We start from the raw sequence: 24,881 nt of genomic DNA, 5'->3' as shown, positions 1-24,881 counted from the left end.
TAGCACTTTTTCATTGTAAGAACTTGAATTGCTACAGGGAAGGTGCGGCGACAGGATTGGCAGATGCCCATGGTGATATCTCTAGGTAAGAAAGTGATCCACAACGTGAAACAGTGAGAACCACTGACCTAGAGAAAACATTCACTATGGCCTTAGACTTGCACTTAGAATTCTAAGTTCTCTCCTAAGCATATGGTTCCATTTCATGCAGCAAGAGAGAATGAGAACGAGAAAGGAAGGAAGGAAACTGTAGGCTATTTTGTGATGGAAATTAAAAACTCTTGCTCTTCTTCCAGGATGAGTTGATGTACATGCTGAGGAAGCTCCTACTGAACATCGGAGACTTCCCTGCCCAGACGTCTCACATCCTGTTTAACTACTTGGTGAGTGGCTCCCAGTACCAGCCTACAGCCCATAAACCTAACCTTTGACTGCCCATTTCCTAAAGCACATGTGTTACAATCTAGAAGGAGAGAGTGCCCTGTGGTTTTGCCCACACAATTTATGCACATCAAACCTCCAGCTGTCAATGTAGATCATCCGGCTCAGACAGGCTTCCATTCCCTCCCCCTCCCCCCCCCGCCATTTATTAAAGAGTGAAATAAACTGTTATCCTGTCATCCCAAACCCACAGCTACGCACAACCCTTTTGCAGAGCAATCATTGCAGTTCTGCTGGGAGAGACCATGCAACATGTGTACCCCTAAGCTGCACTGTAGGAGAGTCTGCGTGAGGGATCACGGGCCTGTTCCTGCCCGTCTTATACCAGATCCTCCTCCACTCACAATTCCTGCTTTCCTGACTTGGTCCAGGTCCCCGCTCCTCCACCCTGCCCTGACTGTGACTTTGGTTTTGCTTGACTCCTGATTCTGTCTCCAGCTCCAGTTTCTGTCTCCTGACTCCAACCACTAGGCAGGATTGCCCATGCCCTGGTCCTCATACACTGCTGCACAGATCCTCCCTTTCTTTCACTCTATAGAGATAGGGTATAAAGGACCATGGTGGCTTCTTCCCTACCCACTCGTCTGCCAGGTGCCCATCCCAACTATTACGGCTGTTCTGGATCAGCCCCTCAGCACACATCGGTGGCATCCCATACTCACCCAAAACAGAAGGAGGTAGAAAGCTGACATTGAGCATAGTCGGACTAAGCGACATGAACTTTCAAGTATTAGGTTTGACGGGTTGAGTCTTCTCCCAATGACAAGTAATGCTACAGGAACCATCTTTTTGTTCTGTGTCTGTATAGTGCCTCGCACAGCAGGGTCCTGGTCCATGACTGGAGCTCCTAGGTGCTACGACAGTAAAAACAATAAATGTTCATCACAAATGCCTCTGTCTGACTGAGCCACGTAGTTGACTTGGGTTGATGACAGACTGACTGCTCCTCAGAATAACGGAGGACTGTATTAATGATAACTCTGGGACATGGAGTTGGCTGAAGCAGGACTAATGCCAGTAAAACAATGTGATGTGTATACAAAAGCAGCTGGAGTGCCACTCTTTTGTTTGTGCCCTGCAGGTGGGATTGATCATGTACTTTGTGCGTACTCCATGTGAATGGGGCATGGATGCCATTTCAGCTACCCTGACCTTCCTGTGGGAAGTGGTGGGTTATGTAGAGGGCCTTTTCTTCAAGGATCTCAAACAGACTATGAAGAAGGAGCAGTGTGAAGTAAAACTGCTGGTGACTGCCTCAATGCCAGGTAGGAACATGTACAATCTTTAAGACCTAGCTGGGATCCTTTACCTATCTTCTATATTTGCTATTTTGCTTACTGCTCCTACACCCCTAAAATATAGAATTGCTGGTTTGAGATCCATTGGAAGAAGGTCAGTGGAAGCTCCCTCTTAATATTATCAGACATTTTTAAGCCAGTCCTCCTTGAATTTGGGCTCTGTAAAATAATTCTTGAACAGTTCATAGCCCCTTCAGAACTCTGCAGGCAAATAAACAAAAAGTGACATCAGAACAGTCTGTTCAGCGTGGAGCCATGTGCCAATCAGTCCCTGAAGGACCACCAAGTCTGATCATTTGAAGAGTCTGCCACTCAGGGATAGCTCAACTTGAAACCCTCCAGTATAAATCATGGCAATGCCTGGGGTTAATAACCAAGAGTGTAAAGTGGTAACCCTACATCTTCATGAGCCAGACAAGAGATTGCTCTGTGAAAAACGGAGTTGTCGTTTTATATGTATTTCTTCCTTAGCGTAACTGTTACAGTTAAAACCAATTGTAACCCCTTAGAAAAGATAATTTCTCATTAAATGGGAGTATAAGTATTGCATAATGGATTCCAAATACCTAGAACTTGTGTTGGCTCCTCACAGGACGAATTTCACCCATTGGCCTTACTCTGTGAATAGTCCCATTGAAATAGCATATGAATTACATGAGAAAGGAGGAGAGAGAGAATGACAGCTCTTCTTTACTATAGGCACAAAGACCCTGGTAGTGCATGGACAGAACGAGTGTGACATCCCAACCCAATTACCAGTGCATGAGGACACACAGTTTGAAGCTCTTCTGAAGGTGGGAATGAGGTTTTTGGTAGAGCTGTTTGTTGATACATTAGCTGTCTGTGTCTGTCACATCTAAGTTTTAGAAATACAGTCTTACAAACATCCCGATTTCAGCGTGGTAGAGGAACGCTGCTCTGATAAGCACTTCCATCTCAAGATGGGTGACCACTACTGTATAAATTGGGGAGTGAACTGATGTCTAATGTGGGGTACTCAGGAGTTCCCATTGCTAGCCAATGCCCCACAAGTGTAACTCTGGGGCCAACAGATTGCTGCAGATCAGATACAATTTGCTAAATAAATTAGTTATCAATTCACTGACATACTCATCCATTCATTTTGTTCTGGTGTTTGACCAGCTCTATTACCTATCCAAGAAATGAACCAAACAGCTGTTCCCACTAAGAACTCTTTGGTGGCCCAAGTAGTCCTGATTCCACCACATGATAACCAGCAGATTTGTTTTTGCCTCAGTGGAGAAATCAGCATTTTAAGAAGAAAGAGGATGGTCCAGTGGTTCAGGTGCTAGCCCTGGGACTTGGCAGATAGGGTTCAGTTCCTTGCTTTACTAAAGATTTCAAATATGATCTTGGGCAAGTCACTTAAGCCAGTGGTTCTCAACCAGAGGTAGACATACCCTAGCGGGTACGCAGAGGTTTTCCAAGTGGTATGTCAACTCATCTAGTTATTTGCCTCGTTTTACAACAGGCTACATAAAAAGCACTAGCCAAGTCAGTACAAAGTAAAATTTCATACAGACAGTGACTTGTTTATAGTGTTCTACACACTGAAGTGTAAGTCCAATATTTATATTCCAATTGATTTATTTTATAATTATATGGTAAAAATGAGGAAGTAAGCAGTTTTTCAGTAATAGTGTGCTGTGACACTTCTGTATTTGTATGTCTGATTTTGTCAGCAAGTAGTTTTTAAGTGTGGTGAAACTTGGGGTACGCAAGACAAATCGGACTCCTGAAAGGGGTACAGTAATCTGGAAAGGTTGAGAGCCACTGACTCAGGCCATGTCTACACTTACAGACTTACAGCGCACAGCTGTATCGATACAGCTGTGCTGCTGTAAGATTGCTTGTGTAGCTGTGTCGAGCGCTTATGCCGGCAAAACTTATATCACTATTGGGGGGAGTTTTTTCACCCTCTTGAACAACAAAAGTTTTGCCAACGTAAGTGCTATGTAGGCATAGCCTAAGGCCATGTCTACACTTGTGCGATGTGTAGAGTACAGGGACTAGTACTATACATGTAGCTGCATATTGCAGTGAAAGGCAAGCTGCGTCTGCACATGTCATTGTGGCGTGTAGCTACAGGCTGTAGCCTATAGAGAAAGGCTCCGGCAGTGGGGAAAGGCAGCGTTGCCTTTCCCTGCTGCCAGAGCCTTTCATTGACTTTAAGGCCAGAAGGGACCATCGTGATCATTTAGTCTGATCGCCTGCACGTTGCAGGCCACAGAACCTTGCCCACCCACTCCTGCAATAGGTCCCAAACCTCTGGCTGAGTGACTGAAGTCCTCAAATCATGATTTAAAGATTTCCATTTTTCAAAGAATCCACCATTTACTCTAGTTCATACCAGTAAGCGACTCATGCCCCAGGTTGAAGAGGAAGGCAAAAAAACCCCAGGGTCTCTGCCAATCTGACCGGGGGCAAAATTCCCTCCCAACCCCAAATATTGCCATCAGTTAGATCCTGAGCATGTGGGCGAGACCCACCAGCCAGACACCTGGGGAAGAATTCTCTGTAGTAAGCCAGACTTTCCCTGCAGCAGCAAACTACGCTGCTGAAAATAGCAGTGTAGACATGGGAGGCACTACTTGGATGTGTGGGGCACTGGGGGGTCAGGCGTGTCGGGCACTCTGCTCTGCCCACCTAAGTAGTGCCTCACCATCTAGGGAGCTATTTATACCTGGGCTAGGTGGTCGTGAAGTGTCTGTTGTCTAAACGCTGCCATAAGTGTAGATATAACCTTTGTCTCTCTCTGCCTTATTTCCACGTTTGGTATCACAGCACTTCCTTACCTCGTAGGGTGTTGTGAGGATAAATACATATGTCTGTGAGATATTTGGGTCTTGTAGTAATGGAGGCAGTGATACCCATATGATGATGTAGTTATAGAGACAGAACAGGTCTGGAGGCAGAAATAATTGTTCTGTGGATAAACCAAGGTAACATCGGTCTCCAAGACTGTCAATCCAGCAGATTTTAGGAACACTGAAATGGGTGTGTGTAGATATCTAGATATACACGTTTTAAATGAAGAAAGAAAAGTGTTAAATGCAAGAACAATGTGCCAATGTCAGCAAGGCATTTGGGAATGATCCCTGTATAACTGGTTATAAAACTCTTTGTCTCTCTACAACCTACTTCATGAATAACAAGTTGGTCTTTGTTTCTTCCCCCTTAGGAGTGCTTGGAGTTTTTTAACATACCTGAAACCCAGTCTGCTCATTATTTTTTAATGGATAAACGATGGAACCTTATTCATTACAACAAGGTGAGACAAAGGCCTGGTCCAGCTGATTTTATTCTTTCTTCATCCCTTCCTGAATATTGGGAGTGGCCAGAATATAGCAAGAGGGCCATATGTGGCCAGAATTCTATCATCATTGATACAGAGCTGTGGCCTGTGGAAATTATGGGTCTTAGTGTCCCTGGAGAGAGATTGAAGTGATCCATGCCCTGTTATCCAGTCCCAGCTTCTGGCTACAGTTACAGCTGTATTTTTTAAAAATCTTGATTTGTTATTCTCTTCCATTGCAGACTTACGTCCGGGATATTTATCCTTTCCGGAGGTCAGTGTCTCCACAGCTCAACCTGGTACACATGCATCCAGAAAAGGGTCAGGAACTCATTCAGAAACAGGTATCTCACCACCACCATCTCCATTGTCCTTTCAAAGGGCTCCCCTCGTGCTGTGAGGAGTGCACTTTTCCAAAGGAGCAGCTTGTGGCATGAAAGCCTCCTGGGCGTCATTTCACCAGGCATGCTGCGTGTTGAGAGACAATCAAGGCACTGAAGAAGGCAGTGTAAACTCCCTCCAACTGGATCCTTTTAGCTGTATTGTTCTGCAAATGTTCTCATACGTGTGGTTGAGTAACTCCACATACTTCAGCTTCAAAGGCAGGGATATCCACATTACCTCTTTCCAGGCACCGGCCCCCGGCCCTTTGGGAGCCTGCTCGATGACTTTCCCCCACAATTCTGCCTGTCTCTGCAATAGATGCTATCATTTGTGGTTTCTTCTCCCTCATGGGAGCGTCTCCTCTGCCCCGTACTTGCTCCGCCTCTCAGATATTCCTTCTTGGGACAGGATTCTCCTCTCCCCGTCACCTGAGGCACAACTGTAGCAATTGGCATCAATTGCCTTGCCTTACAGTGTCCCATCTGCTCCATTAGCTCTCACCACAGCCTCCAGAGGCTCTCCCATCGGGTCTTGAACCCACGTAGTGGGGCAGTGACCGTCCCATCATGTACCAGTGGAAGTATCAGCTCCTGGAAGAATCAGGTGTCATCACCCAGCCCCGGGAGGAAAGGTGAAGGCTCTGTCACTGGGCCCACCTGCCCCACCTACTAGAGTGGCCTCCAATCCATCCTCAGAGTCCCTGCTCTTCTGATAAGCCAGGATGTCTCAGTAGCACTCGGGGAGAGTTACCCCAGGGCACTTGCCTTCCACTCTTTCCACTTTGTCTTTGCACTTAGGTGACAAGATTGATCTTTAAAAATGTCACACTCTTTTCAAACCCCTTCTGATTGGAGCGATTCTGCTGTGTGTGTGTGTGTGTTTCTCTCTCTCCACTAGGTGTTCACCCGCAAGCTGGAGGAGGTAGGACGGGTGCTGTTCCTCATATCACTGACCCAGAAAATCCCTGTGGCCCACAAACAATCCCATGTGTCTATGCTCCAAGAGGACCTTCTCCGCCTGCCTTCCTTCCCTCGGAGTGCCATTGATGCAGAATTCTCCCTCTTCAGTGATCCTCAAGGTACTGGGAAAGTACTTGGCAAAGATTTCACTGGCTCCATTTGCATATTGAACTTGGCGCCAGCAGCTTCATTCAGGCAATCTTATTACTCGCTCAGAAAGAGCATAGAGGTTTATCTCATCTTAAAGAAAAATACCCTGCCCAGGAATATGATGTCCAGATGTTAGGACATAAATGTGACTGCAGTAAAGGTGCTGCAGTATAAAACTGTTCATTTATTAAGAGCCCACAAGAAAAGCTGCTTTCCATTGACTTCAGTGGGCTTTGGATTAGTGCCTCAGTTACAGGCACTCTATATACTCTGATTACTGACAATCACTGCTAAGGCACCTACAGCTGTGCTCACAAACTTTGTATGGAGTGTGCAAGCTCTGCATTTGTGCATGCAACATTGCACTTGGAAATTAGGTAACTGCATATCCACAGGGGAATTTATGTGTGTAGTTAAACAACTTGCATGTGCAAATGTGGGGTCTCCAGCCGTGATGGGCACACTTGCAAAATTTTGCCAGAGGAATTTAGGAACTGCCCCCTTTCAGAGGTTAATCCTGTTACTCAAGTAGGTTTTCTAATCAAACTCTGGGGTGGATTAGACAGTCCCCTGCCCTGGAGGGCCCTTTTCACTGTGTGGTAAGCATTGGCAGGTCATGCAACTGGATGTCTGCTGACACTGGAGGCCTTCAGTTTCAGAAGCAGCATTGTAATTGCACATCAGCATCCAGCTGTGTGTTTCCTTCTGGGATAACCCAAAGGGTAAAAATATAGTATTTATCCACAAAGCCAACAAACTGCCAATGGTATATGCAAGATTTGGTCTGCTTTAACTTAAAAAGACAATGAAAAATTGAATAAATTTTAAACATATAGAATAAAGATTAATAACGCCCTGTGATAATTCATCACATTCCTCCAGTGCCCCTTTTATACTTCTCTTTTCTATTGCTTAAATGCGATTGGCCAAAATCTGTTGTCATCAGTGGAGTTGCACCACCGATTAATTTGGTTCAATCCTCCTTTAAAAAGCACCTGTAGCCAAAGTGGGGATAAGTTTTGCTGGAGGAAACTATGGAGAGGCCATTGCTCAGCAGATCCCTTCCATTGGTCTTTGGGAATGTTACCCAGCTGGAAATGCCTTGCTGGGCTAAGGCGATTAATTAGCTTCTATGTTGCCTGCATTGTTCTTGCAGCTGGGAAGGAACTCTTTGGCCTTGATACCCTTCAGAAAAGCCTGTGGATTAAACTCCTGGAGGAGATGTTCCTGGGCATGCCCAGTGAATTTCCCTGGGGGGATGAGATCATGCTGTTCCTAAATGTCTTCAATGGAGCCCTGATCCTGCACCCAGAGGACAGTGCCTTGCTAAGGCAGTACGCTGCCACTGTCATCAACACCGCTGTGCATTTCAACCATCTCTTCTCTCTCAGTGGGTACCAGTGGATCCTCCCCACCATGCTGCAGGTGAGTGTCTTCCTCCCACTGGTTAACACCGAAGACTAAAGAGCTGCTGTGAGTCATCATACCTAGCAAATCAGCGAGCGACACAAGCATTCTGATAAAGCAACAATAATAAACACACTGAATACTCAGTGCTTTCCATTGTTAAGAGTGCTTTACCAGCAGTACGTACCTCACGGTACTGCTGTGAGGTACGTAATTAGCATCTCCCATTTTACAGGTGCGGAGACCAAGGTGGAAGGTTAAGGGCTTTTTGCCCAGGGTCTGTCACAGAACGAGTTGTCACTATTTGTATTGGGGATCTGCCCACACCATGCAAGATGCTGTCCAAGCGCACAGGAAAACACAGTCCCTTCCTCCAGGGCTTACAATCTAAGACTTTGATGTCACTAACTGTGAATCTACAGTGCACTTGCATGTCACACACTAACTGGCCGTGTGGACCCCACCAACCTGTTAGCCACCCAAACAACCTCCTCTGGGCTACACTAGCCCTTAATTTGCCTTGAGGTTAGCAATAGGTGCACCCCAGTCCCAGATACCCTTTGAAGTCTTCCCTCATAGTGTTCAGCCCCTTATCCACTGAGCACTCACAATAATACCAGGAATGCAATGTACACACCAGCTTGAATGATCAGTTCTTTGTACAATACGACAGCACTGAGATATACTTACAGTGAAAACAATAATCAATTTGTTATCAAAGATCAAGGTTTAAGAGAGAGTGAATAAGGATAATGGAAACAGAAGGGTTACATGTGATTTTTGTTCTATAACATTATTCCTAAACTTAATTTAGCAGTCTAACCTTCTGTCTCAATACGTTTCTCTCACCCCTTTTTGCAGCATTTCAACCAAGCCTGGTTGAGATCCCATTTCCATGAATATAAATACTTTGTCCATTTATTTCCTCGGGGCAGGAGAAAGGGACGTCTTTTTGTCTTCCCAAAAAAGTTCATTTTCTGCCCCCAGAGACTGAGCTTATCTCCTTGGTGTGCAGCTCAGCTACTTTGTCTGCACCCCCTGCCCAAGGCTACCCATCGGACTTCTGTGGCATAGAAGGTCTTATGTGGGCTGTCTGTAATGGGGTGAAATCCACCCTAAATGGAGGAATTTAGTGGGGTTTGTTGCCTGAGTACAGCAAGAGCAATATCAGTAGCTGTTTTTCAAGGTAACTTGTTATATCAGCAGGGAAATAGAGCGGGCAGGCAATTTAAATGGAAAAGAGGCTACTAGCTAATTATATTGTTTACAAAGCTCAGAGAAATTAACAATTGCTGAATCCCACATCTCATCAAACACCTGCAGGGCAGGATTCTGGGAGCCAGTTATGGAGGAAATGTGGAAATACTGTTTTCAAGGCCCACAATACCTTGCAGAATTCCCTGTTTTGCTGTTTTAATTGGATTGTCACTTCTGTACGCTTCCATTCCCCTTTCCCCCCAGGTGTATGCTGACTATGAAAGCAACCCACAGTTACGCCAAGCGATTGAGTTTGCCTGCCGCCAGTTCTACATTCTGCATCGCAAGCCCTTTGTTCTGCAACTGTTTGCCAGCGTGGCTCCTCTGCTGGAGTTCCCTGTGAGTAAAACCTGATCCTTCCATTCACCCTGGGGAGCATGGGTATGCAGACAGGCTTCCACAGGGGAGAAAGCAAGGGGGAAGCTGCTGGGACAAAGGAGGAGATGCATGCTTCTAATTCTCATGGAAATCAGAGCAATGTACTTGTTCCACTAATCCCTTTAGGGTCTATTAACTGTTAACCAAGGGGCAGGGCTACTCAGGGAGAACAGGGGTTTATAAAACCAGTTCCTAGGTGACCAGAGGAGCTAGCAAACAGGATTTTAGCGAGGGAGTGTGAAATCCAGACATACCTAACATACTCTAAACTTATGCCAATAAACACCTGCCCTCCCAACAAGCAGAGTGGGGGCTATCCTGTTCATATCACTGAATGCAACATTTAGGATTACCTGCCCTATGGGTAGGTGCCATATGTGTGCATTTGGTGCAAAGACCGAGTACTGGCTCTGGAGACCAGAGTGGCTGAACTGTAGGAGCTAAGGGAGACAGAGAGGTACATAGATGAGACTTTCCAGCACACACTAGAATGGTCTCACCCCCAGTCTGACAGCCTCTGTGCTACTGAGAAGGATGGAAGTCTCAGGGAAGGAAAACATCCAACTGGAGCAGAGGAAAAGGATCCCATAGTTGGAACCCTCCTTCCAGATGATGTCATGGTATCCTCTTGCATTAGGAAGAGACAGATAGTAATGGGGGATTCGATCATTAGAAATATAGATAGTTGGGTTTGCAATGACTGGGAGAACTGCATAGTGAATTGCCTGCAGGGAAAGGTAGGAGAGAAGTTCCAGAAGCCAAATTTAGGCTGCTAGGTAAGAGATTAAAGTCCAGAACCTCCATGATAGCATTCTCTGAAGAGCTTCCACTTCCATACACAGGGCCAGCTAGACAGGCAGAACTCCAGGGCCTCAATGTGTGGATGAGAGGATGGTGTAGGCAGGAAAGCTTTTGGTTTATTAGGAACTGAGGAAACTTTTGGGAAAGGAGGAGCCTATACAAGAAGGATGGGCTCCACCTAAACCAAAAGAGAACCAGACGGCTGGCATGTAAAATTAAAAAGGGCATAGAGGAGTTTTTAAACTAAGGGCTGGGGGAAAGCTAACAAGTGTGGAGGAACACACGGTTTGGACAGAGACATCCCATAGGGAAGGCTTTGTTAGCAGGGATTCTCTATATCGGGGTAGGCAACCTACGGCACGCGTGCCAAAGGCGGCACGCGATCTGATTTTCAATGGCACTCACACTGCCCGGGTCCTGACCACTGGTCTGGGGGGCTCTGCATTTTAATCTAATTTTAATTGAAGCTTCTTAACATGTTAATAATCTTATTTACTTTACATACAACAATAGTTTAGTTCTATATTATAGACTTATAGAAAGAGACTTTCTAAAAACATTAAAATGTATGACTGGCACGCAAAACCTTCAGTTAGAGTGAATAAATGAAGACTCAGCACACCACTTCTGAAAGGTTGACAACCCCTGCTCTATATCCTAGTAAAGAGGAGAGGATAGATGTTGATAAAGCCCAGATAGGAACTGAAGAGAAACAGTGAAATGAAAGAGTCGCATTCAATTACATCACTTGAAGGCAGACAACTAAAAAGTAACAAATTTTAAGTGCTAGAAGTCTAAATACTAAGATGAGTGAACTTAAGTGCCTGGTATTAACTAAGGATAATGATATAACAGGCATCACAGAAACTTTGTGGAATAATGACAATCAATGGGACACTGTAATACTAGGGTATAAAATATATAGGAATGACAGAATAGGTCATGCTGGTGTAGGGGTGGCACTATATATGATAGAAAGCATAGAGTCAAATATAGTCAAAATCTTAAATGATGAGGAAAGGTCCTCTCATGGATCAGTAACTGGTTGAAAGGCAGGATACAAAGGGTAGGAATAAATGATCAATTTTCAGACTGGAGAGAGGTGAATAGCAGTGTCCCCCAGGGGTCTCTAGTGGGACCAGTGCTGTTCAACATATTAATAAATGATCTGGAAAAAGGGGTAAACAATGGGGTGTCAAAGTTTGCAGATGTAATTACAAAATTACTCAAGACAGTTAAATCTAAAGCAGACTGTGAAGAGTTACAAAGGGTCCATCAATGGCTATTAGCCAGGATAGTAAGGGATGCAACCCCATGATTTGGGTGTCCCTAAGCCTGTAACTGCCAGATGCTGGAACTGGACGACAGGGGGTGGATCACTTGAAGATTACCTGTTCTGTTCATTCCCTCTGGGGCACCTGGCATTGGCCACTGTCAGAAGACAGGATATTGGGCTAGATGGATCATTGGTCTAACCCACTATGGCCGTTCTTATGTATTTATTATAATCAATTCTCCTGCTCCCCTTATTCCGCCCCACCAACAGTTTTGTGCATTGGCTAGGTGCATTATTTTTTATTTCACCTTCTGAAGCATCTGACATTGGGCATTGTTGACAGCAGGGCCAATGATCTGATCCAGTATGGTAAATTCAGTCATACTGTATATTAAATTTCTATTTTAAATGGTTTATAAAGCGTTAATAAATGATTAATAGCTGTTGTAAGCATGAGACAGACATGATATATGGTTATAAGCAACCTATTCACCAGTTGGACTCTAGCAATTGATTAACCGTTTATTAACCTTTTATAAGCTATTTATAAATGGAACCTTAATATAAAGTGTGACCATCACTTCTATAATCTTATGTTGAAAAAGAAACAATGAGCTTAAATTACAGCAAGGGAGATTTAGGTTAGACATTATGAAAAACTTCCTAACTGTAAGGGCAGTTAAGTACTGGAACAAGTCACCTACGGCGGTTGTGGAATCTCTGTCATTGGAGGTTTTTTAATAACAGGTTAGACAAACACCTGTCAGAGATGGTCTAGATAATACTTAGTCCTACCTCGGTATATGAGAGTGGACTAGATAACTCATCAAAGTCCCTTCCAATCCTATGATTCTGTGATTGATTGTGAATATAAAGGTCCAGAGGGAGTTAGGGACCTTGAGTATCTGTGATACAGTGCCGTTACTTCAGAGGACAGCACTTGAATGAACCCTTTGGAAGTAAAGCTATACAATTTCCAGACCACGCTACTGCTCTGGCCTTTGTTTGCAGAGTCAAACAGCGCACATATTGTTTTATATGATTACTCTCCTGAACTAAACTTGTAAACTCTATGAACTCGTGATTAAAACTGAACTGTTTCTGTCTGCAAATGAAGACACATGGGATGCAAATAAAATAATAAAAAAATCAATAATAAATGGGTGTCATTTAAACAGGATGCTACAAACAATGGACCCAGCAAAGGAGTGTCAGCTCAGTGCCTGTTTGATCTGCTGCAGTCCCTAGAGGGAGATACACCTGACATTTTGGACATCCTAGAGCTGGTGAAAGCAGAAAAGCCTCTCAAATCATTAGGTAATAGCAAATCTTCCTTTTGTTATCCCCTGTATTCAAGAGACATGATTATTTATTTAGTATCTAATATGTTGACCCAGTAACATTTGCTTTAGGCTTTTTGTTTTTGAGTGCAGCAGTACCAGCTTCTTACATTTTACCCAACTGTGAGGGTTAGGTTTATCCCAATCGTCCATTAGGTATTTCCATAAAGGGTTATTTATTTAATTGAAAAACATTTTCTGTTGTGCTGAGAGAGCAAGTTTGAGACCAGCCACTGGCATTTTGAATTTTCTCAATGGGGAGTGAAGAACAAAGATCCCAAATAGGCTGCATCATGCAGACAAAATCAATGCAGCCCCCTACTCTGCTCCATGCTGGCAAGAAACAAAGGCATCAGATCCCCAGGATGGACTATGACTGGCAAGTGATGGACACCAATCAGCAATTCTCTGGTCTTCTGCTCGGGGGTTTTGGGTCTGGCCCATCTCTAAAGACAATACTTGGGGCTATTCAGAAACATGAAGGATCCTCCCTTCCTTCAGCAGTAGAAGCAATGGGATGCTACATTTAGCAATGCAGCTGCTTTGCTGTTTGTGGAGAAACAATGTCTGCTGCTACTGTATGGACCTTTCAGCTATTTCCAGGCTGTTAGATTCACCTTATACACAAGCTGTTCATTACTGGTATTCCAGTATTCCAGGGTTTCAAGGAACCATGAAGCCCTCTCGGATTTACAGGAAAGGTTGGTTATGTTCTGGGATTTTGCACTATTGTACAGCAGTACCACTAATTATCATATGAAATAATTAAGGGGTGCTGATATGGTCTTGCTTTTTCAGGAGCAAATTGCACAATACAGCATCTCTCAACTCATTAAGTTTTAAAAAGAACAGGAGTACTTGTGGCACCTTAGAGACTAACAAATTTATTAGAGCATAAGCTTTCGTGGGCTACAGCTCACTTCTTCGGCTGTAGCCCACGAAAGCTTATGCTCTAATAAATGTGTTAGTCTCTACGGTGCCACAAGGACTCCTGTTCTTTTTGCGGATACAGACTAACATGGCTGCTACTCTGAAACCTAAGTTTTAAAAGAAATTTAGACCAGAAAAGCTCTTTAATTCTCCTTGGCTGGATTTTCAAAGGTGCCTAAGGGAGTTGGGCACCTTATTCCCTTAGGAGCCTTTGAAAATCAGATTTATTGTTTAAAGTGAGAATATAAGGCAAAAAATTCAAACTTAGTTGCCCAATTCAGACACCTCTGACTAGATTTTCAGTTGCTCAACACCCACAACTGGAATTTGATTTTCAAAAGAGCTCAGAAACCTAAATGAGTGGTCAGATTTTCAGAAGGGGGCATTGTGTGCTGAACTTGTTTGAAAATCTGCCCATAAGTGCCATAAAGGGAGTCCCAGGGTACTTGAGCACTTGTGAAAATCTGGCCTTCATATAGGTGCCTTAATGAAAGTTGAATTCTTGAAAATGCTGACCCATAAGGCCCAAATACTCAATAGTGACCAGTAATTTTGGTTGCCTCTATTTTTGGGTGTCCAACTTGGGACATTCTAAGAGAATTTCAGAAAGTGCTGAGCATCCACATTGTGAAAATCTGGACTCTTTGCAGTATCTCACGTTGGGAACCTAAAAATTGAATCACTGAATGATAACATTTTCAAAAGCACCTAAGTCCCATTTTCAAAAGTGACTTGAACACTTAGGAGTCTAAGTCATTGGCTTTCAATGAGATTCAAGCTCCTAAGTGCTTGAGTCACTTTTGAAAATGGGACTTAAGTGCTTTTGAAAAAAATTATCTACAATTGCTAGCTGCTTTTGAAAATGTTGGCCGCAAATCCATATGTAGGCACCTAAATAAAAGTTCAGGGGGTGAAACAAATCCCACGCAGTCAGTGTCACATTTGATGTCAATTTTTAGTAAAATGGCAATTAGCTGAGAAACAAAACTTGTCATTCAACCTTTATTTTCATGTGCAACTCAGAGTATGTTGAAAGTGGGTGAAATTCAAAATAGGGTCTAAGTGGTGTGTAGGCCTTATGCTCGCCGTTTGAGTGAATTCCACCTGCCTCCATTTCCATTTATACAATTTTCTTAAGTACTTCCTATGTTATTCTCATCCCCTCAGATTTCTGCTATGGGAATGAGGATCTGACCTTTTCTATCAGTGAAGCCATCAAGCTGTGTGTAACTGTGGTGGCATATGCTCCTGAATCATTTAGAAGGTAACATCTCTTTGGTTTCTGTCTTAGTTTATGCATGCTTGGAAAGGGAAAAGAATAGCTTGGCGCATGAGGGATAAAATACAGTTCAGTAAAAGTGGAGGAGGTAAAGATTATGCAAGAGGATTCCAAGCATGGCTGCTTTTGGGGTTTTAGAAGAAGGTGTTGTCTGTTCACAATCTTCTTCCGCTTTAAAAAAAATACAGGTGAGTTTAGAGTTGGTGAAAGGTGCTGTATTTGTAATGTTTGCTAGTAAAAAGTTTTGGAATTTAAATAAAACCTGTGTGTAATCAGCACAGCTCTGGCAATTACCCAGATTAAAACTGGCTGTTAATTCATTATAGCCCTATTCTTGCAAGAAAACTTTAATAAATACAAGCAGGCATGACCTTGTTTTTGTATCTCATTTGAAAGAAAGCACCTCCAGCAGCAAGCACTGTCCCTCCCCTAACACCTTGCTGGGGCATTGGTACAGAAATGATTTGGGAGTGGGAGTCAGGAGACCTGGGTTGTCCCTGACTGCCACCGACATGATGTGTGATCTTGGGCAGGTCACCTAGCCTTTCTATGCCTCGCTTTACCATCAGTAACATAGGCATGATGATAGGAAACTCAGCTGTGTTCAGTCATCCTGGGCGCCTGGAACACACCCAAGCCCTCGAGCATCTGCTGCTGTCTGACCACTTTCATTGGTTAAGGAGGGCATCTGTATGGGGAAGATGTTTTGTGGTTAGGGTCCTGGATGTCTGCTTTGGGATGCTAAATCATAGAGACCCCGAGGAGTTCTCAATCCATAGGCGCCTTTCATAGAGCACAGCTCCCAAGCTGCCAACAGCCATATGGCTAGAGCCCCGGGCAGCGTGATGGACAGAGCAGCACTAGAAAGGCAGTCACTGTAACCATTGGTCTATAGCCATGGGAAAGTTGGGGACCACTGTCTGGTTTAGGATCTCTGTGGTCTTGGAGCACATGGAGGGGGAACGTGAGGGAAGGAGCAGAGAGCCAGAGAGAAGAGGCAGACAAACACAGAGGGGAGGAGAATTGTGGAAACAGAGGGAGGCAGGTATGGAGGGGAACCTGAGAGAAAAGGAATCTTTGGGAGGGAAAATGAATGTGTTGGAATGAAAGAATGCATATGAACCAGATATACAAATTAGGGCATTACACAATTGCATGGCATCTCTGGACCTATATTTGAACAGGCATAACTCAACCACCTTTGTAAATGGCTATGAGATCCTCAGACTAAAGGTGCTGAGTAATTGTATTATATTCATTTCCTGCACCACCTGGATTTCCTTCAGCAGGATCTCCCATCCAAGTACTTCTCAGGCCCAGCCCTGTTTAGCTAGTGAGATATCGTGAAATCACAGCCTGAGGTGAGATCCAGTGCCCCTTGGGTTACCTTTGGACTCTCAAACCTCTGCCGGAAGTGAATTTCACTCTGCAGCACACTCCTCTTTAGCTAGGTTGAGTGGTTTCTATTGTTCCAGCCTCCAGATGCTGATGGTCCTGGAAGCACTGGTTCCCTGTTACCTGCAGAAACTGAAGAGGCAGACCTCACAAGTGGAGACGGTGCAAGCTGCTCGCGAGGAGATTGCTGCTACTGCTGCTCTTGCCACTTCCCTGCAGGCCCTCTTGTATAGCGTGGAAGTTCTCACCAGGTAACTCCTGTGGCAGTCAGACTACAGACTGCAGTTTGTAACTCGCTGGATAACATGGGTCCAGGGAGCTATGTATGGTGAAGCTGTGATGCATACATAGCATGCTAGTGTATAATGACCGCGCTCATCTCTGGTAAAATTAGCACTGTGTTTTACCAGGTCATGGCTGAAGAGCCAATCTGGTTCTGAGAGATTGTCTTCAATATGCTATTGATTTTTTTCTGTACAGGCCCATGACTGCCCCTCAAATGAGCAGGTGTGACCAAGGCCATAAAGGAGCCACAACAGCGAACCATACCATGTCAGCTGGGGTGAATACTAGGTAACTCCAGCGGTTTTCTTTTCAATCCATTGCTCCCACTAGCCTCAGTTGGAGTTTTGAAGTGCAGAGTCCGTCCTGTGTTCTGGGAACGGTTCTGAAGGCACTATGTGTGGGAGGGAGCAATCAGTCACTAAGGATGACAAGGCCTGAAGAAAAAACAAAACCCCAAAATGAACCATGAAGTAAGCAACACCCCAATCCTGGAGTCTCATTTTAGGACAATGTGACTGAACCAGAGAATGGGATACCAAACAGGGAGAAACTTACTCTAGATTAATTCTCCTTTGTTCCCCTTGGCCGACTAGAGATTTTATTAACCAGATTTAAAATTTCCCTTGTTTTGCTTCTGTCTGAGTCCAGTGCCAAACTGACAGTTGGACAGCTCCCATTTCAATAACAGCCACAAATGTGTGCATTCCTTCCTTCCTTGTTACTACAAACAGTGTCACCCCGTGGTAGAGCTCTGTACTGCATTCCCAATTGAAATGAATGGGGATTTGCCTTTTCACTAGTTTACTTGCTGCTTTTCATTTATGATCATCTTCTTGCAGTTGCCTTTATCTGGTTCCCTTTGCCACTGGGCAGAGACAGCAAGGGAGAGAATGGCATAGAATGCAGGAGAGAGCAGATATTTATGTGTTGTTTTTTCCCTACTTTGTTTGAAAACAACAGGAAGGAAATAAGGAAAGGAAAGTCTGAAGGGTTGTTTAACTAAAACCTAGTGGAGATGTCGGCCAGAAACCCATTACACTGCTCTATCACTCGTGGCAAGGCAGTTCACATTAGGCAGCTGTGAGCACAAAACCGCCAGATATTATATTGCAGAGAAGGTGCCAGTAAGAGGCACAAAAGCCTGTTACAGATAATTGGATTTTATGAATCTGTGTGGAGTGCGGGGCTGGCTAACGTAGGCAGCACTGCCCTCTGTTGGATAAGTTACACGTTTCTGTGATCAGATTCTATGTTGTCATGTTGCTAGCCTACAAAGAGGTTAGAAGTCCGGGTATTACCAACAGCTAAGGAAAATGCTCCTTTAGTGCAAGCGGTAGAAGCCAGTGTTTTTGTAGCAAAAGTTTCTGTTCTGAATTTTATTTCCCTTGTGGTATCTGTGTGGTTTAGATGGCAGTTGTTGTGTTTGTATGTACAGTAGATGATCCAGACTAGCCCCATGGCTGGATATAAATAAAGAGAACCATTTTCTGAAGACAATCTAGATAGGTCCCTATCTCTTCTCCCCACATTGAACTAGCTAGTCTACAACCCCAGTTCTCCCTACTACTCCACCATGCCACAGTGACAACATGTACATGTTTAGGGCACAAATCTAGTCCAGTCACTGGAATCAGTGCATTAATTCATGGGATTGGGGCACCCATCCACTGATTGCAGTAGGATACAAAGGTAGTAAAAATCTTAGCCAATGCTCATTTTATTGGTCTACAAAAATTGGACTTAAATTACAGTAAAACTGTGTCCTGACAGGTTGTTAAATTTCCTGTCTAGAGACTCTGATATTGTGTGGTTGGAAAATCTTCTTGGCTCAAATCTCCAGACTTTTCTGATAGAGAATTTTCCGTATTCTAAAAGCAATTCAAAATATTTTTTTCTAAAGCTCCATGTTTCAAATTTGTTTTCTCTGTGGTGTTCTCCTCGTAACAGAAACTCAGTAGCGACAGCAGGAGTCTAGTGATACAAGACTTGATCACTGTTCCAGCTTCCAAGCTATTCTTCCTGGGAGTCTAAAGCAAAAAACAACAACAAAAAAACAAAAACCCAACTCACGTTTGAAGAGTTTCTCCATTAGTTGAGATCTGTTCTCACAAAATAAAATGTTAGGAGGTAGACAAATACGGGAAATATGATAATGCCATTATATAAAACAAGGATATGCCTCACCTGGAATACTGTTTGTAGTTCTGGTCACCATATGTCAAAAGGCTATGACAGAACCAGAGAAGGTCAGAGGCAGGCAATGAGAATGATTAGGGGAATGGAACAGCCCTCATATGAAGATAGATTGAAAAGACTGGGATAATTTACCCTCCAAATGAGATGAAGAAGAGGGTTTAAACCAATCTCTAATTATTATGGGTTAGGATGAGATTTTTCTGGGGAGCAGCCTAGCTCTCATCTGCATACAGAGTGGGGTTTCTTGCACCTTCCTCTGAAGTATCTGATACTGGACACTGTGAGACAGAGGATCTGAACCAATATGGCAATTTTGATGTTCCTGAATTCCTATTTAGAATCACAGTGTCTGCATTTTCAACTTCCCAGGTACCCGGATCAAGGAGCCAAACTGCACTTTATCAGGTACAGTAAGACCCCTTTTCCATGGCATCTTGTGATGAACTCCTCCTAGATGGATTCCTAGTTCATCGGGTTCCACTTACAGTAATTGAGACAAGGGATGCTGTTTCAGGGGAAACCAGCAGAAGGTATTTCATTTAAACAAAGCTAATTCTCAGGAGGGTCCTGGAGGTAACAAACGCTCTTGCTCGCTCTCTCTCTCTCTCCCTCTCTCTCTCTCTCCTTACTACAAATGCCAGCTGCTTTGTCTTCCTTTTCCATCGCAGGGGAAGTGGCTTTTGCAGAGCAGTGATTACCTACCGAAGTACAGCCCTACCTGTTATGGAGGAGGGGTTCATTACAATCTCCTCATTTACCAAGATGTTTGTGTCACCTTCCAGCTATACATCATACACCCTCACTTTTTTTAATCCCCAGGGAAAACCTTCACTTGCTGGAGGAAGGCCAGGGTCTCCCCCGGGAGGAGCTGGACGAGCGAATTGCTAGGGAGGAGTTCAGGAGGCCCAGGGAGTCCCTACTGAATATCTGCACTGAGTTCTATAAGCACTGTGGCCCTAGGCTGAAGATATTGCAGAACCTGGCTGGAGAGCCCAGGGTGACTTCCCTGGAGCTGCTGGATGTTAAGTCTCACATGAGGTACTCCACTCGCTGTACAAATCTATGTGTGCTTGTCTGTATAACAGTGAAGAAATGCACGCTCTGTATACAGGATGCTGTATTCAATTCCAAGGGCAAGTCTGACTGAACAATCTACATCGCTCAGCCTTGGGAACAGGCTATTCCAGTAGGCTTCCAATCAGGATATCTGTCAACTTGCTTGAGTTCCACGAAAAGGGAGATGAAACATGAGGAGGAGGGGATGGGGTAAGACAGCAAGTTCTAGTCCCTAAGGAGTGGAAAGTGTGTGCTATAGTTATGAATGCAGAGGGAGGAGCATTCTGAACACAGACATATAGGGAAGTGGGTATATCTCAGGGATTTGCCATTTTCATTCCCTGACTCTAATTTTTCATAAAACCAAAAGTAATCATTTTCTTTTTTTTTTTTTTTTGTTCTAAGAAGCCCAATCTCCTTCCTTGTTTAACAGTTACTCTTATCACGCTGGCAGAGTCTTGCAGAAACTGTATTCGGTGTTCCCTAGATTGTGTCTGATTCCCTTTGCATTCCCTGGAGATTTCATACACTCACAACCAGTGGTAGCAGTTCACACTGTCAAGTATTTTGCTGAAGTTGGCAGTGGTCTCGAGAGTCACTAAAACATGCATGTGCTTTCTTGATCATTATTTTTCCACATGGGTGGGGCATGTATAATATTTGATATAATAACAAAAAATCACCTGCAGGTGAAATGACATCCTATTGGGTATTGTTGGTTCTACCTGCGCTGCGGGTGTTTTCTGATGGCATAGGTATTTTCTGAGTGATCCCTGGTAGTAAAATATCATATTGCCCCTATATAAATCCATGGTACGCCCCATCTTGAATACTGCGTGCAGATTTGGTCACCCCAGCTCAAAAAATACATATTTGAATTGGAAAAGGTTCAGAAAAGGGCAACAAAAATGATTAGGGGTATGGAACGGCTGCCATATGAGGAGAGGTTAATAAGACTGGGACTTTTCAGCTTGGAAAAGAGACGACTAAGGGGAGATATGATCGAGGTCTATAAAATCATGACTGGTGTGGAGAAAGTAAATAAGGAAGTGTTACTAACTACTTCTCATAACACAAGAATTAAGGGTCACCAAATGAAATTAATAGGTAGCAGGTTTAAAACAAACAAAAGGAAGTATTTTTTCACACAACACACAGTCAACCTGTGGAACTCCTTGCCAGAGGATATTGTGAAGGCCAATCTATAACAGGGTTCAAAAAAGAACTAAATAAGTTCATGGAGGATAGGTCCATCAATGGCTATTAGCCAGGATGGGCAGGGATGGTGTCCCTAGCCTCTGTTTTCAAGAAGCTGGGAATGGACAACAGGGTATGGATCACTTGATTACCTGTTCTGTTCATTCCCTCTGGGGCACCTGGCATTGGCCACTGTCGGACGACAGGATACTGGGCTAGATGGAACTTTGGTCTGACCCAGTGTGGTCGTTCTTGTGTTCTTATGTAATTGTGTGTACTGTATCCTGTTATACAATGAAAACCAGGACTAATATGGGGCAGTTTTAATGTAGCTCTCACCATAACTTGTGGGTATATGAATGCTTTTAGAGGATATCATTGGAAGCTTCAGGATTGTTCCTTGAACTAAAGGCAACTAAGCACTGATAGGCCAGATTCACTGGGAAGGAGCAAAGATGGTTTTAAACCAATCTTCTGCTCCCCCATTCCTGTGGCTGGCTTGATCTCCAGAGTAAAGTAGAGCATCCCTTTGACAGCTCTGAATTATATCAGGCTGCCCACAGCCCCAAAGGGCCATTCTGGCAGCCAGTTATATCCAGGCCCCAATCAGATACCCTTTCACCCTTACGCTGGAGGCTGGGGTATAGGGGATGGTGTAGACCCACCAGGCCAGCTCTGTGCCACCCAGAGATTCCCCTTACACAAAGGAGATCCTCAGAAGGCTGATCTGTGGTTTTTATGGGTAATTTGCACCACTGGAGAAATTCAAAGGAGCTGTAGTGGAGTGCAGAACCTAGCCCAAAGAATTTGTCGGACAGCTTCTTTCATAGGTAGAGGTCTTTGGATGAAAATCAGCTCCACAGGAAACATATTTTTGTGTAATATTAATTTAGATTTTGTTTAGTAAATTCCTGTAATTTCACCTCCATTTTTCATGTATGATCGAAACAGAATGCCTTTTTACATACAGTAAAGAGAGTCGTATTTAGTGGTTAGTGGTTAACTCTTCAACACAGGACTTCCTTATTATAGTAGATGCATGAAATTCTTGTGTGTGGTGCATGGCTGGAACATAAACTGATTTAAATACAGGTGGACGTGTGTGGTCTGGCAGTGTGTAGATCATTGTAATATATTTTCCTCTGGAAAGTAAATGGTAGAGAATATCAAAAATAGGAAGGAATAATTATTTGTACTGCCCCATTTTGTTGCAGTACAAATTCTCCAAATATTTCTTATTGACTTCAGTGAGCCTCAGGAATGTACATCCAATGCAAGGATTTAGCTCATAGCATAACATTAAGTGAGGGGTGTGGATCTTCCATATTACATTGAGATCCTTCTTTTGTCATTGCACAGAGTATAAGGGGATCTCAATTTGCACGGGCTGGAACTATTTTCTGTTTTATACTGATATGGAAACTTTATTTTCATGAGTTTGTATGTGTTGGAGTCACTGAACTAAGCCCATCTATGTATCGTTCATCAGATGACTCAATAGTGTCATCAGTGAATTTTGTTGAAAGATTATAATGAATCAGGAAGTAGGGGAGTAGGTGGTAAAGCTGCTCATGGACATTTCTGCCTGTTTTCCAAGGTGAAAGTCCTTAAGAGATCAGAAGTTATCATAATGGAGCTGAGGGTCTGAATCAATGAAGTCACAGTGTAAGTTAGCTATAAGTAATGTGACTCCTCTACTGCTCCAGAAAATTGCTGGTTCAGTTTCAGTGCTAGAAATAACTGACTTGCTTCGATTGAAACAAATATGGTCTCATCCATAGTTAGCATGAAATCAAAAGGTGAGTCGTCTTTCTCCAAAGAATTTATAGTGGAAATTTTGAGGGTTCCCCTTTGAGAGCTGTGAGGGCCCCTGGAGCTTTAGTGGACTTTTTCTGAGGAAGGGATGGGAAAATCCAGTCTCAGATTCAAAGAACAAATCACAACTACAAAGAGATTTTTAAAAAATTCTCTTGTACGCTATAGACTGTCTTTGGAATTTAAAGCTGTCAGATAAAACTGATCATAGTCACACATAACAAGATACAGTGGGTGACTATTTTGCCTAAGCAATTTGAATTAAAATCAGATCCAAGCTTAGGGTGTCTAAACAGCAAAGGGAATGTGTTTGGATTTTTTTCAGATTCCATTGTTGAATCCAAAGTAAGAAACTCAGCCACAAAAGCTGATAGCCCTTAGGATTCTCTGTGTAGATCTAAACTCCTGATCACCTTTGCCAAAACAATATATGACTGGGAAAAAAAAGATTTTTGTTAATGTGCAGCTAAAAGAAGATCATGTGGCTTTCTCAATTCCCTATTACCACATTGTTAAATATATTATAAATGACCATAAAGTAACCCCTACCTATACAGAAAATATATAGAATAGTGCTGAGCTGTTTATCTGTTACCATAAATTAAATTCATTCAGGAATGACAGTGCTCCGAGAAGGTGGATCTCACAGAGTTAAGGAGCTGTGGCATTTTGGCACAGCCTCACAGCACTACATATCAACAAGATTTCAAACAGTGCATTCCCTGCACTATCTGGGTTATGGCCTCATGCTAGGAGCTGTATCTCTCCTTTAGTATCCTTCAGCCATTGCATACCACATTAATTTCAGCCTGAGACAGAGCTGGAAAAGCACCTGAAGCCTCAGGTTATAATTTCTTTCTCCTCAAACAATATTTTGTGCATGTTTTATGGCTGTTTTTTCTTCAGACTTTTTCCTAAGCCTTTCCCCCATCTTTCCCTTGGTGGCCTGCTGAGTAGAGCTAAGAGGAAATACTCTTCCAATACACAGTACTGGTCCCCAAGACCCACCTTTCCAAGGCTGTTACTAGAGCTAGCTGAGCAGTTTTCAACAGAATAGTTTTCTTTTGGACAATTTAGTTTTGTCAGCATTGAAACATTTTGTGGTAATGTGTCAGTTTCAGCACATCAAAAAAAATTAGAGCAAGTCTTCAAGTATGTTTAACTGCTTTTCATATTCCAAGCATGAGGTAAATGCTGCCATGGGCGCCGATGGGGGATGCTAAAAACCCCATAAGCATTGCTATCTGGGAGAGTCAGAAAGAGCCAAAAAAGTAATAAATGAAGCTAGTGGGAGAAGCAAAATGAAGCATGCTGGGAGAAATAATCCTAAACAACACAGATTACATCGATCTGTGAACCATATTAAGTTAAGTGCATCTAAATTGCACAAAAATACACACAGTCATCCCACTATATTGATCTGGTAACATTACAAAAAGACAAACCACTCCAGCTTCACTGACACATTACAGGTGATTGCAGCATGCTAGCAGAGACCCTTCAATAGGATTGCCCATATTATATATTATTATCCACTGAACACAGATACTATGATGCCATTTTTAATAACATGAACTAGCTTTTCTTTATGTTCCTTTTGGTGCAATTTACCAATCCACTATCCACATAAACATACACATGATGATGTATTCCTTATATACCACACACGAACATGCATAAATATTGGTTCCACAAGAAGCTTCTTAAGGGGCCAGGAATGT

General features: G+C 43.3%; 1 protein-coding gene across 5 annotated transcripts in view; it reads left to right on the top strand.

Moving 5' to 3' along the window:
- Window positions 1-24,881, top strand: part of UNC80 (unc-80 homolog, NALCN channel complex subunit) — a 174,424-nt gene that overhangs the window by 113,967 nt on the left and 35,576 nt on the right. For all 5 annotated transcript variants that reach the window (XM_054044841.1, XM_054044840.1, XM_054044839.1 and 2 more), the window contains exons 38-51: window positions 297-383; window positions 1,523-1,706; window positions 2,439-2,533; window positions 4,942-5,031; window positions 5,298-5,399; window positions 6,337-6,517; window positions 7,705-7,973; window positions 9,417-9,551; window positions 12,846-12,984; window positions 15,105-15,201; window positions 16,692-16,862; window positions 17,092-17,184; window positions 19,462-19,497; window positions 19,912-20,130. In XM_054044841.1, coding sequence (XP_053900816.1) covers window positions 297-383; window positions 1,523-1,706; window positions 2,439-2,533; window positions 4,942-5,031; window positions 5,298-5,399; window positions 6,337-6,517; window positions 7,705-7,973; window positions 9,417-9,551; window positions 12,846-12,984; window positions 15,105-15,201; window positions 16,692-16,862; window positions 17,092-17,184; window positions 19,462-19,497; window positions 19,912-20,130 — 1,898 coding nt within the window. The remainder of the gene's footprint in view (window positions 1-296; window positions 384-1,522; window positions 1,707-2,438; window positions 2,534-4,941; window positions 5,032-5,297; window positions 5,400-6,336; window positions 6,518-7,704; window positions 7,974-9,416; window positions 9,552-12,845; window positions 12,985-15,104; window positions 15,202-16,691; window positions 16,863-17,091; window positions 17,185-19,461; window positions 19,498-19,911; window positions 20,131-24,881) is intronic.

This window comes from Malaclemys terrapin, chromosome 11, assembly GCF_027887155.1.
Source record: "Malaclemys terrapin pileata isolate rMalTer1 chromosome 11, rMalTer1.hap1, whole genome shotgun sequence".
NCBI classification, from domain to species: Eukaryota; Metazoa; Chordata; order Testudines; family Emydidae; genus Malaclemys; species Malaclemys terrapin.
Note: the sequence above shows the minus strand (reverse complement) of the source record. Positions and strands in the feature narration are given on the sequence as shown.